This window comes from Lithobates pipiens, unplaced genomic scaffold (genome assembly GCF_037356315.1).
Source record: "Lithobates pipiens isolate NorthernLeopardFrog02 unplaced genomic scaffold, aLitPip1_a1.2 Scaffold_13, whole genome shotgun sequence".
In the NCBI taxonomy this organism is placed as follows: Eukaryota; Metazoa; Chordata; class Amphibia; order Anura; family Ranidae; genus Lithobates; species Lithobates pipiens.
Genome location: NW_027507718.1, coordinates 52,895,011 through 52,907,414, shown reverse-complemented (window position 1 = coordinate 52,907,414; position 12,404 = coordinate 52,895,011). Strand labels below are relative to the sequence as shown.

The 12,404-nt window shown below is 45.7% G+C and overlaps 1 protein-coding gene across 8 annotated transcripts in view; it reads left to right on the top strand.

Annotated features, from left to right (window-relative positions):
* The window catches only part of NFIB (nuclear factor I B), a 611,459-nt gene that overhangs the window by 315,445 nt on the left and 283,610 nt on the right, over window positions 1-12,404 (top strand). The window contains exon 1 of one of the 8 annotated variants that reach the window (XM_077475109.1): window positions 9,822-10,240. The exons of 6 other annotated variants lie outside the window; for them this stretch is intronic. In XM_077475109.1, coding sequence (XP_077331235.1) covers window positions 10,211-10,240 — 30 coding nt within the window. In that variant the 5' untranslated portion in view covers window positions 9,822-10,210. Of the gene's footprint in view, window positions 1-9,821; window positions 10,241-12,404 lie in introns of those variants that run through there. One more of the 8 variants, XM_077475114.1, reaches the window with a different exon arrangement.

Below are 12,404 nucleotides of genomic sequence, written 5' to 3'. Positions count from 1 at the left end.
CCTCAACCGCTTTTACAAAGAGTAATCTGATTTCCTGACCTTCTCTTGGCACACTGGATATAGAGGGAATGGTGCTGTGTGGAGGGCACACACATATGGGAAGTGAAGGGAACCAGGGAAGAGGCTGCAGGGGTGCTCTGTGGAGGGCACATGCATATGGGGGGGGGGTAAAGGGAGTCAGGGAAGAGACTACAGGGGTGCCCTGTAGACGGCACAGACATATGGGGGGTGAAGGGAGCCAGGGAAGAGGCTGCAGGGGTGTTATGTGGAGGGCACAGACATTTTGGGGGTTAAGGGAGCCAGGGAAGAGGCTGCAGGGGTGCTCTGTGGAGGGCACAGACATATGGAGGGAAGGGAGCCAGGGAAGAGGCTGCAGGGGTGTTCTGTGGAGGGCACACACATATGAGGGGTGAAGGGAGCCGGGGAAGAGGCTGCAGGGGTGCTCTGTGGAGGGCACATGCATATGGGGCGGGTGGTGAAGGGAGCCAGGGAAGAGGCTGCAGGGGTGCTCTGTAGAGGGCACAAACATATGGGGGGTGAAGGGAGCCAGGGAAGAGGCTGCAGGGGTGCTCTGTGGAGGGCACAGACATATGGAGGGAAGGGAGCCAGGGAAGAGGCTGCAGGGGTGCTCTGCAGAGGGCATACACATATGGGAGATGAAGGGAGCCAAGGAGGAGGGTGCAGGGGTGCTCTGTAGAGGGCACAGACATGGGGGGATGAAGGGAGCCAGGGAAGAGGCTTCAGGGGTGCTCTGTGGAGGGCACCTGCATATGGGGGGTGAAGGGAGCCAGGGAAGAGGCTGCAGGGGTATTATGTGGTGGGCACGCACATATGGGGGGTGAATGGAGCCAGGGAAGAGGCTGCAGGGGTGCTCTGTAGAGGGCATAGACATATGGGGGGTGAAGGGAGCCAGGGAAGAGGCTGCAGGGGTGCTCTGTGGAGGGCACAGACATATGGGGGGTGAATGGAGCCAGGAAAGAGGCTGCAGGGGTGCTCTATGGAGGGCACATGCATATGGGGGGTGAAGGGAGCCAGGGAAGAGGCTGCAGGGGTGTTCTGTGGAGGGTGCAGACATATGGGGGGTGAACGGAGCCAGGGAAGAGGCTGCAGGGGTGCTCGGTGGAGGGTGCAGACATATGGGGGGTGAAAGGAGTCAGGGAAGAGGCTGCAGGGGTGCCCTGTGGAGGGTGCAGACATATGGGGGATGAAAGGAGTCAGGGAAGAGGCTGCAGGGATGCTCTGTGAGGGGCACACACATATGGGGGGTGAAGAGAGTCAGGATAGACGCTTCAGGGGTGCTCTGTGGAGGGCACACACATATGGGAGGTACAGGGGGCCAGGTAAGAGGCTGCAGTGGTGCTCTGTGGAGGGTGCAGACATATGGGGGGTGAAAGGAGTCAGGGAAGAGGCTGCAGGGATGCTCTGTGAGGGGCACACACATATGGGAGGTACAGGGGGCCAGGGAAGAGGCTGCAGTGGTGCTCTGTGGAGGGCACACACATATGGGGGTGAAGCGTGTGCTTTGCTGTGTCACAGATATACAGTATAGCTGTATGTGACACAGCCCACAGCACATTCCAATGCAAATATTCATGGCAGTGGGTTATATGTGTGCACCCAAGCTGGCATGACAGGATGAACAGACACTTCACTAGTGTGCACTGTGCAACTTATTTATAGTGGCAGTCTAGGTGCAGCACAAAATACTGCATTCATCATGCCATAGTGCCAGCTGGGGCGCAACACATTACATTACATTCAGCTTCCCACAGTGCAAGCCTAGATATAGCACAGTGCATTGTATTCTTTGTGCCACAGTGCCAGCCTAGGTGCTGCACATTGCATTGTTATTCTTTGTGCCATAGTGCCAGCCTATGTGTGACACATTATATTGTATCCATCATATCATAGTGCCAGCACATTACATTGCACTTGGTATGCCATTGTGCTAGCCTAGGTGCAGCACCTTTTACTGAATTCACCATGGTATAGTGCCAGCCCAAGTGCAGCCCATGATATTGTATTCATAATGCCATAGTGCCAGCTTAAGGCCAGCACTATATACTCTATTGAGCATGCCATGGTGCCAGCCAGAGTCCAACCCATTGTATTACATTCAGCATGCCACTATGACAGCCTAAAGGCAGCACAGTATATTGCATATGTCCAACTATAGTGCCAGCCTATGTGCAGCACATTTCATTAGACTCAGCATGCCACAATACCAGCCTAGATGCTGCAAATTAATTTGCACTCCACATGCCATAGTGCCAGCCTATGTGTAGCACATTACAATGCATTCATCATACTAGAGTACCAGACTAGGTAGAACATATTAAATTGCATTCAGCATGGCACCTTGCCAGCCTGGGTGCAGAAAGTTATACTGCATTGGTCATGCCTTAGTGACAGCCTTGGTGTATCACATTGTATAGTAATCAGTATGCCATGTTGCTAGCCTCAGTAGAGCACATTATATAGTTGCATAGCATGGTGCCAGTCTGGGTAGAAAACACTATATATATATATATATATATATATATATATATATATATATATAAACAGTATACCAGCGTGACGGGCTAGGGGCAGCACATTATATTGTATTCAGCATAGCTTGATAGCATGGTGCCAGTCTTGGTAAAGCACACTTTATAGTATTATGCAGTACCAGCCATTAGATAGTATTCAGAATACCATGGTGCCAGTCTGGGTAGAGCAAATACACTATAAATAAAGTATAGTTTATAGAAGAGTGGTAGTGTAGGCGCAGTATATTATATTATATTCCGTATAGAAGGGTTCCAGTCTGGGAATAGCACACTGTATTGCATAGTGTATAGGAGGGTGGCAGTGTAATTGCAGCACATTGTATAGTGTAGTGTATAGCAGGGTGCCAGTCTGGGTACAGCACACTATATATACAGTATAGTGTACACTTAGTATGGTGCCAGGCTAGGTGCAGTGCATTGTATACTATAGTGTATAGCAGGGTGCCAGTCTGGGTACAGCACACTATATATAGTATGGTATAGTATGGTGCCAGGCTAGGTGCAGCACATTATACTGTAATCAGTATAGCAGGGTGCCAGTGTAGGTGCAGCACCACGTATAGTGTATATGAGGGTGGCAGTATATGGTATTGTATTCAGTATAGTGGGGTGCCAGTCTGGGTAAACCACTTTGCATTGTATAGCATTTATGAGGGTGGCCGTGTATTATGTTGTATTCAGTATTGCGTGGCGCCAGTCTGGGTAGAGCACACTGTATGGTATAGTGGGTATAGTGTCTAGGATAGTGCCAGCCTGGGTAGAGAACACTGTATAGAATATTAAGTATAGTGTCTACGAGGGTGCCAGTGTAAGTGCAGCACATTGTACAGTGTATAAGAGGCTGGCTGTGTAATATAATGTATTCAGAATACCATGGTGCCAGTCTGGATAGAGCTTATTGTATGGCATAATATCTAGGAGGGTGCCAGTGTGGGTGGAACACACTGTATGGTATAGTGTCTATGAGGGTGCTAGTCTGGGTAGAGCACACTGTAGGCCGGGTATAGTGCATATAGTGTATAGGAGGGTGCCAGTCTGGGTAGAGCACACTGTATGGTATGGTGCGTATAGTGTATAAGAGGGTGGCAGTGTATTGTATTGTATTGTGTATAGTATGGTGCCAGTCTGGGAAGAGCACATTGCATGGTATAGTGGGTATAATGTTTAGGATTGTATGGTGTATTAGAGGTTGTCAGTGTTTGTATAGCACACTGTATGGTGTCTAGGAGGTTGGCAGTGTAGGTGCAGCATGTTGTATGGTGTATAGTAAGTTGGCAGTGTGGTTAGAGCACATCGTATGGTGTATAGGAGGTTGGCAGTGTAGGTGCAGCACATTGTATGGTGTATAGGAGGTTGGCAGTGTGGGTAGAGTACATTGTATGGTGTGTAGGAGGTTGGCAGTGTGGGTAGAGCACATTGTATGGTGTATAGGAGGGTGTCAGTGTATTATATAGTCCTCAGTGTGAGTAGAGCACATTGTATGGTGTATAGGAGGGTGTCAGTGTATTATATAGTCCTCAGTGTGGGTAGAGCACATTGTATGGTGCACAGGAGGTTGGCAGTGTAGGTGCAGCACATTGTATTGTGCATTGAAGGTTGTCAATGTGGGTAGAGCACATTGTATGGTGTATATGGGCGGTTGTCAGTGTGGGTAGAGCACATTGTATGGTGTATAGGAGGTTGGCAGTGTGGGTAGAGTACATTGTATGGTGTATAGGAGGTTGGCAGTGTGGGTAGAGCACATTGTATGGTGTATAGGAGGTTGGCAGTGTGGGTAGAGCACATTGTATGGTTTATAGGAGGGTGCCAGCATATTATAGAGTCCTCAGTGTGGGTAGAGCACATTGTATGGTATATAGGAGGTTGGCAGTGTGGGTAGAGCACATTGTATGGTGTATAGGAGGTTGGCAGTGTCGGTAGAGCACATTGTATGGTGTATAGGAGGTTGGTAGTGTGGGTAGAGCACATTGTATGGTGTATAGGATGGTGCCAGTGTATTCTATAGTCCTCAGTGTGGGTAGAGTACATTGTATGGTGCATAGGAGGTTGGCAGTGTGGGTAGAGTACATTGTATGGTGTATAGGAGGTTGGCAGTGTGGGTAACGTACATTGTATGGTGTATAGGAGGGTGGTGGTGTATTATATAGTCCTCAGTGTGGGTAGAGAACATTGTATGGTGTATAGGAGGTTGGCAGTGTGGGTAGAGTACATTGTATGGTGTATAGGAGGTTGGCAGTGTGGGTAGAGTACAATGTATGGCATATAGAAGGGTGCCGGTGTATTATATAGTCCTCAGTGTGGGTAGAGCACATTGTATGGTGTATAGGAGGGTGTCAGTGTATTATATAGTCCTCAGTGTGGGTAGAGCACATTGTATGGTGCACAGGAGGTTGGCAGTGTAGGTGCAGCACATTGTATTGTGCATTGAAGGTTGTCAATGTGGGTAGAGCACATTGTATGGTGTATAGGAGGGTGCCAGTGTATTATATACTCCTTAGTATGGGTACAGTACATTTTATGGTGCATAGGAAGTTGGCAGTGTGGGTAGAGCACATTGTATGGTGTATAGGAGGGTGCCAGTGTATTATATAGTCCTCAGTATGGGTAGAGTACATTGTATGGTGCATAGGAGGTTGGCAGTGTGGGTAGAGTACATTGTATGGTGTATAGGAGGTTGGCAGTGTGGGTAACGTACATTGTATTGTGTATAGGAGGGTGCCAGTGTATTATATAGTCCTTAGTATGGGTAGAGTACATTGTATGGTGCATAGGAGGTTGGCAGTGTGGGTAGAGCACATTGTATGGTGTATAGGAGGGTGCCAGTGTATTATATAGTCCTCAGTGTGGGTAGAGAACATTGTATGGTGTATAGGAGGTTGGCAGTGTGGGTAGAGTACATTGTATGGTGTATAGGAGGTTGGCAGTGTGGGTAGAGCACATTGTATGGTGTATAGGAGGGTGTCAGTGTATTATATAGTCCTCAGTGTGGGTAGAGCACATTGTATGGTGCACAGGGGGTTGGCAGTGTAGGTGCAGCACATTGTATTGTGCATTGAAGGTTGTCAATGTGGGTAGAGCACATTGTATGGTGTATATGGGTGGTTGTCAGTGTGGGTAGAGCACATTGTATGGTGTATAGGAGGTTGGCAGTGTGGGTAGAGTACATTGTATGGTGTATAGGAGGTGGCAGTGTGGGTAAAGTACATTGTATGGTGTAAAGGAGGGTGCCAGTGTATTATATAGTCCTCAGTGTGGGTAGAGTACATTGTATGGTGTATAGGAGGTTGGCAGTGTGGGTAGAGCACATTGTATGGTTTATAGGAGGGTGCCAGCATATTATAGAGTCCTCAGTGTGGGTAGAACACATTGTATGGTATATAGGAGGTTGGCAGTGTGGGTAGAGCACATTGTATGGTGTAATTAGGAGGTTGGCAGTGTGGGTAGAGCACATTGAATGGTGTATAGGAGGTTGGTAGTGTGGGTAGAGCACATTGTATGGTGTATATAGGATGGTGCCAGTGTATTGTATAGTCCTCAGTTTGGGTAGAGTACATTGTATGGTGCATAGGAAGTTGGCAGTGTGGGTAGAGCACATTGTATGGTGTTTAGGAGGGTGCCAGTGTATTATATAGTCCTCAGTATGGGTAGAGTACATTGTATGGTGCATAGGAGGTTGGCAGTGTGGGTAGAGTACATTGTATGGTGTATAGGAGGTTGGCAGTGTGGGTAAAGTACATTGTATGGTGTATAGGAGGGTGCCAGTGTATTATATAGTCCTCAGTATGGGTAGAGTACATTGTATGGTGCATATGAGGTTGGCAGTGTGGGTAGAGAACATTGTATGGTGTATAGGAGGGTGCCGGTGTATTATATGGTCCTCAGTGTGGGTAGAGAACATTGTATGGTGTATAGGAGGTTGGCAGTGTGGGTAGAGTACAATGTATGGCATATAGAAGGGTGCCGGTGTATTATATAGTCCTCAGTGTGGGTAGAGAACATTGTATGGTGTATAGGAGGGTGTCAGTGTATTATATAGTCCTCAGTGTGGGTAGAGCACATTGTATGGTGTATAGGAGGGTGTCAGTGTATTATATAGTCCTCAGTGTGGGTAGAGCACATTGTATGGTGCACAGGAGGTTGGCAGTGTAGGTTCAGCACATTGTATTGTGCATTGAAGGTTGTCAATGTGGGTAGAGCACATTGTATGGTGTATATGGGCGGCTGTCAGTGTGGGTAGAGCACATTGTATGGTATATAGGAGGTTGGCAGTGTGGGTAGAGCACATTGTATGGTGTATAGGAGGTTGGTAGTGTGGGTAGAGCACATTGTATGGTGTATAGGATGGTGCCAGTGTATTGTATAGTCATCAGTGTGGGTAGAGCACATTGTATGGTGTTTAGGAGGTTGGCAGTGTGGGTAGAGCACATTGTATGGTGTATAGGAGGTTGGCAGTGTGGGTAGAGCACATTGTATGGTGTCTAGGAGGGTGCCAGTGTATTGTATAGTCCTCAGTGTGGGTAGAGCACATTGTATGGTGTATAGGAGGGTGCCAGTGTATTGTATAGTCCTCAGTGTGGGTAGAGCACATTGTATGGTGTATAGGAGGGTGCCAGTGTATTATATAGTCCTCAGTGTGGGTAGAGCACATTGTATGGTGTATGGGAGGATGGCAGTGTGGATAGAGCACATTGTATGGTGTATAGGAGGTTGGCAGTGTGGGTAGAGAACATTGTATGGTGTCTAGGAGGGTGCCAGTGTATTGTATAGTCCTCAGTGTGGGTAGAGCACATTGTATGGTGTATAAGAGGGTGCCAGTGTATTATATAGTCCTCAGTGTGGGTAGAGCACATTGTATGGTGTATGGGAGGATGGCAGTGTGGGTAGAGCACATTGTATGGTGTATAGGAGGTTGGCAGTGTGGGTAGAGAACATTGTATGGTGTCTAGCACAGTGCCAGTGTATTGTATAGTCCTCAGTGTGGGTAGAGCACATTGTATGGTGTATAAGAGGGTGCCAGTGTATTATATAGTCCTCAGTGTGGGTAGAGCACATTGTATGGTGTATGGGAGGATGGCAGTGTGGGTAGAGCACATTGTATGGTGTATAGGAGGTTGGCAGTGTGGGTAGAGAACATTGTATGGTGTCTAGCAGGGTGCCAGTGTATTGTATAGTCCTCAGTGTGGGTAGAGCACATTGTATGGTGTATGGGAGGATGGCAGTGTGGGTAGAGCACATTGTATGGTGTATAGGAGGTTGGCAGTGTGGGTAGAGAACATTGTATGGTGTCTAGCACAGTGCCAGTGTATTGTATAGTCCTCAGTGTGGGTAGAGCACATTGTATGGTGTATAAGAGGGTGCCAGTGTATTATATAGTCCTCAGTGTGGGTAGAGCACATTGTATGGTGTATGGGAGGATGGCAGTGTGGGTAGAGCACATTGTATGGTGTATAGGAGGTTGGCAGTGTGGGTAGAGAACATTGTATGGTGTCTAGCAGGGTGCCAGTGTATTGTATAGTCCTCAGTGTGGGTAGAGCACATTGTATGGTGTATGGGAGGATGGCAGTGTGGGTAGAGCACATTGTATGGTGTATAGGAGGTTGGCAGTGTGGGTAGAGAACATTGTATGGTGTCTAGCAGGGTGCCAGTGTATTGTATAGTCCTCAGTGTGGGTAGAGCACATTGTATGGTGTATGGGAGGATGGCAGTGTGGGTAGAGCACATTGTATGGTGTATAGGAGGTTGGCAGTGTGGGTAGAGAACATTGTATGGTGTCTAGCAGGGTGCCAGTGTATTGTATAGTCCTCAGTGTGGGTAGAGCACATTGTATGGTGTATGGGAGGATGGCAGTGTGGGTAGAGCACATTGTATGGTGTATAGGAGGTTGGCAGTGTGGGTAGAGAACATTGTATGGTGTCTAGCACAGTGCCAGTGTATTGTATAGTCCTCAGTGTGGGTAGAGCACATTGTATGGTGTATAAGAGGGTGCCAGTGTATTATATAGTCCTCAGTGTGGGTAGAGCACATTGTATGGTGTATGGGAGGATGGCAGTGTGGGTAGAGCACATTGTATGGTGTATAGGAGGTTGGCAGTGTGGGTAGAGAACATTGTATGGTGTCTAGCAGGGTGCCAGTGTATTGTATAGTCCTCAGTGTGGGTAGAGCACATTGTATGGTGTATGGGAGGATGGCAGTGTGGGTAGAGCACATTGTATGGTGTATAGGAGGTTGGCAGTGTGGGTAGAGAACATTGTATGGTGTCTAGCAGGGTGCCAGTGTATTGTATAGTCCTCAGTGTGGGTAGAGCACATTGTATGGTGTATGGGAGGATGGCAGTGTGGGTAGAGCACATTGTATGGTGTATAGGAGGTTGGCAGTGTGGGTAGAGAACATTGTATGGTGTCTAGCAGGGTGCCAGTGTATTGTATAGTCCTCAGTGTGGGTAGAGCACATTGTATGGTGTATGGGAGGATGGCAGTGTGGGTAGAGCACATTGTATGGTGTATAGGAGGTTGGCAGTGTGGGTAGAGAACATTGTATGGTGTCTAGCAGGGTGCCAGTGTATTGTATAGTCCTCAGTGTGGGTAGAGCACATTGTATGGTGTATGGGAGGATGGCAGTGTGGGTAGAGCACATTGTATGGTGTATAGGAGGTTGGCAGTGTGGGTAGAGAACATTGTATGGTGTCTAGCACAGTGCCAGTGTATTGTATAGTCCTCAGTGTGGGTAGAGCACATTGTATGGTGTATAAGAGGGTGCCAGTGTATTATATAGTCCTCAGTGTGGGTAGAGCACATTGTATGGTGTATGGGAGGATGGCAGTGTGGGTAGAGCACATTGTATGGTGTATAGGAGGTTGGCAGTGTGGGTAGAGAACATTGTATGGTGTCTAGCAGGGTGCCAGTGTATTGTATAGTCCTCAGTGTGGGTAGAGCACATTGTATGGTGTATGGGAGGATGGCAGTGTGGGTAGAGCACATTGTATGGTGTATAGGAGGTTGGCAGTGTGGGTAGAGAACATTGTATGGTGTCTAGCAGGGTGCCAGTGTATTGTATAGTCCTCAGTGTGGGTAGAGCACATTGTATGGTTGGCAGTGTAGGTAGAGCCCGTGCCTTGTAGTGAGTTGCAGGCCGATGTGAGGAATGAGAGGACGATGTTGGGTTCGGGCAGCCTTCCTCCTCCTCCTCTCCCCGAGTTAACCCCTCCTCTCCCGGCAGGGTGCCGGTACCCCGCGAGCCGTGGGCATGAGAAGGGGCGGAGGAACATATAGGCGAGGAGCACACGGCGCACCAGGGGGAGGAGTGTGTCTCCTTGATTGTGTAATTAAATAATAATAATAATAAAAAAAAAATGCGAAATCCTTAAGTGTGATTTGGAAAGCTGAAACAGTGCAGAGGGTGTAACCGGTGCGAGTTTGAGTGAGCGGAAGAGAGGGAGTGAGAGAGTGAGGAGAGGAGAAGAGAGGAGAGGAGAGGAGGACGTGAGGAGTGCAGAGCCATCCATCTCCGGAGCCCGCTCTGCTATGTACACCTCTCCCCGGTCACCAGCCTTATAGCCGGACCTCACCACGTCTCCCCATCTGCCCCATACAGCTCCGGACCACCATGAGGTGATCTCCCCCCCTCGGAGAAGTGTACAGAGGAGCCGAGCGAGCCAAGCCATGATGTATTCTCCTATCTGCCTCACTCAGGTATACTGGACGTGTGTGTGAGTGTGTGTGTGTGTGTCAGGGCAGCGCCGGCCGGGTCCCCGCAGGTGACAACTCCTACAACAAGTAGTCACCACTAAGTCTATGGACGGACAACTTCCACTCTCTCACTGACACCTTCATCTGTGTAACGGCTACATTACCCGTCCTCTACACACCTATTGTCTTATATCAGGGGCCACCATCCCAGGGCACCTATGGCCTCCCCCCCCCCCCCCCGTATGCCTACACATGGTAGCTACCCGCCCGGTGTGATCAGTGCACCCGGGGAACGTTCCATGCTCCTGGTAGGGGTCGCGTCTGTCCGGGCTACCCAACTTCTTCCACAGCGCTCACATGGACAACACAGGGACATAGCGACACAGGAAACTTTCCTCTCCTTATCACTGCCTGCTGCCTCCACTTCTCTCATAGGGAGCTGCTTTACCGTACCTTATCACTAGAAACATACAGTCCTGGCATGGCATGGAGACGGAAACATTCCAGGTGACACACAGGGACCCCATGTTCAGTACAGGGACCTCCAGTCCTTACATGTCCCTACAAATCACAGCAACCCCATGTCCTAACCTCACACTACTCACCAATGGATCGATTAGTATTATTATTATCATCCTTATTTATTATTATCATCATTCCTCTTCTTATTTATTATTATCATCATCATTGTTCTTCTTATTTATTATTATTATTATTATCATCATTCTTCTTATTTATTATTATCATCATTCTTATTATTATTTATTATTATTATCATCATTCTTCTTATTTATTATTTTCATCATTCTTATTATTATTTTTTATTATTATTATTACCATCATTCCTCTTCCTATTGATTATTATTTATTATTATTATCATTCTTCTTCTTCTTATTTATTATTATTATCATCATTCTACTTCTTATTTATTATTATTATTATTATTATTATTATTGATATCATTCTTCCTATAATTAATTATTATTATCATCATTCTTCTTCTTATTTATTATTATTATTATTATTATTATTACTATTATTATTATCATCATCATCATTTTCTTCTTCCTTTTCTTCTTCTTTCATTCTTATCCTTATTATCGTTATCATCTTCATCATTCCTCCCTTTCTTCTTCTTATATTATTATTATCACCACCCTCATTGTCATCATTCTTCTTCTTATTTATTATTATACAGGATTTATGTAGTGCACAGCCCTTTACAATATAAAGGGAGTTAGGAGGGCCCTGCTCACAAGAGCTTACACTCTAATAGTCCTTATTATTCTTTCCATCCAGGATTTGTTATATAGAACTCCCATGCTTGTAGTTTGGCTCTGTGGTTGGAGTATGATGAGCACATGCAGTATACCAAAACAAAGCTTTAACCTTACAATAATATTATAATAATACAGTCACGTTGAAACCTCAATATTATTTATTTTTAGATGATGAAAAAAATAAATAATATTGTTAAAAAAGGGAAATTATAAATAAAAAAAAATAAAAAAAGGGATGCAGCAGTTTCATGCATAAGCTTTGTATACTGCTGTCAGTATATTAGTAACATCATCTTTTATATATACAGTATATATTTTTTTCCATTGTAAAATAACATATGCATTGCATTATTCCCTTACAGTTGACTTTTATTTTATTAAATTTTTTTGTTTATTTATTTACTTATTTTGTTCACGTTAACTATTTCTATTGAGCATTTTTTTTACTTAAAGTTGTATCACCTGCATTCGTAAAATTTTCCATGGAAATGCTTTATAGTATATTGTAGGGAAAGTTTCTCTTTAACAGAACCAAAATATTTAATATTACCTGCTTTTATATTTTATCCTGCATCAGGTTAACTCTTTTAAAAAAAATTTAGATGACAATTAAAATGCACGTTCTGTGAGTTAAGTACATTTGTAAAAAAATTCTAGGCTGATTGTTTTATTATGGATTTTGGGAAGGAGATGCCACAAGAAATATTATTCTGATTTTGGTGCGTAGTGTAACAGAACAGGTCGTACTATAGAAATTTGGGAAGGCCATTCTTAGCTTAGAAAATAAAAATAATAATAACGCTAATAAATGAACTTCATGTAATTCTAGGGATAGTATGCTTATTTTTCTGTAATGTTTAGGAGTTTAGACGTATGCTAAAATTTC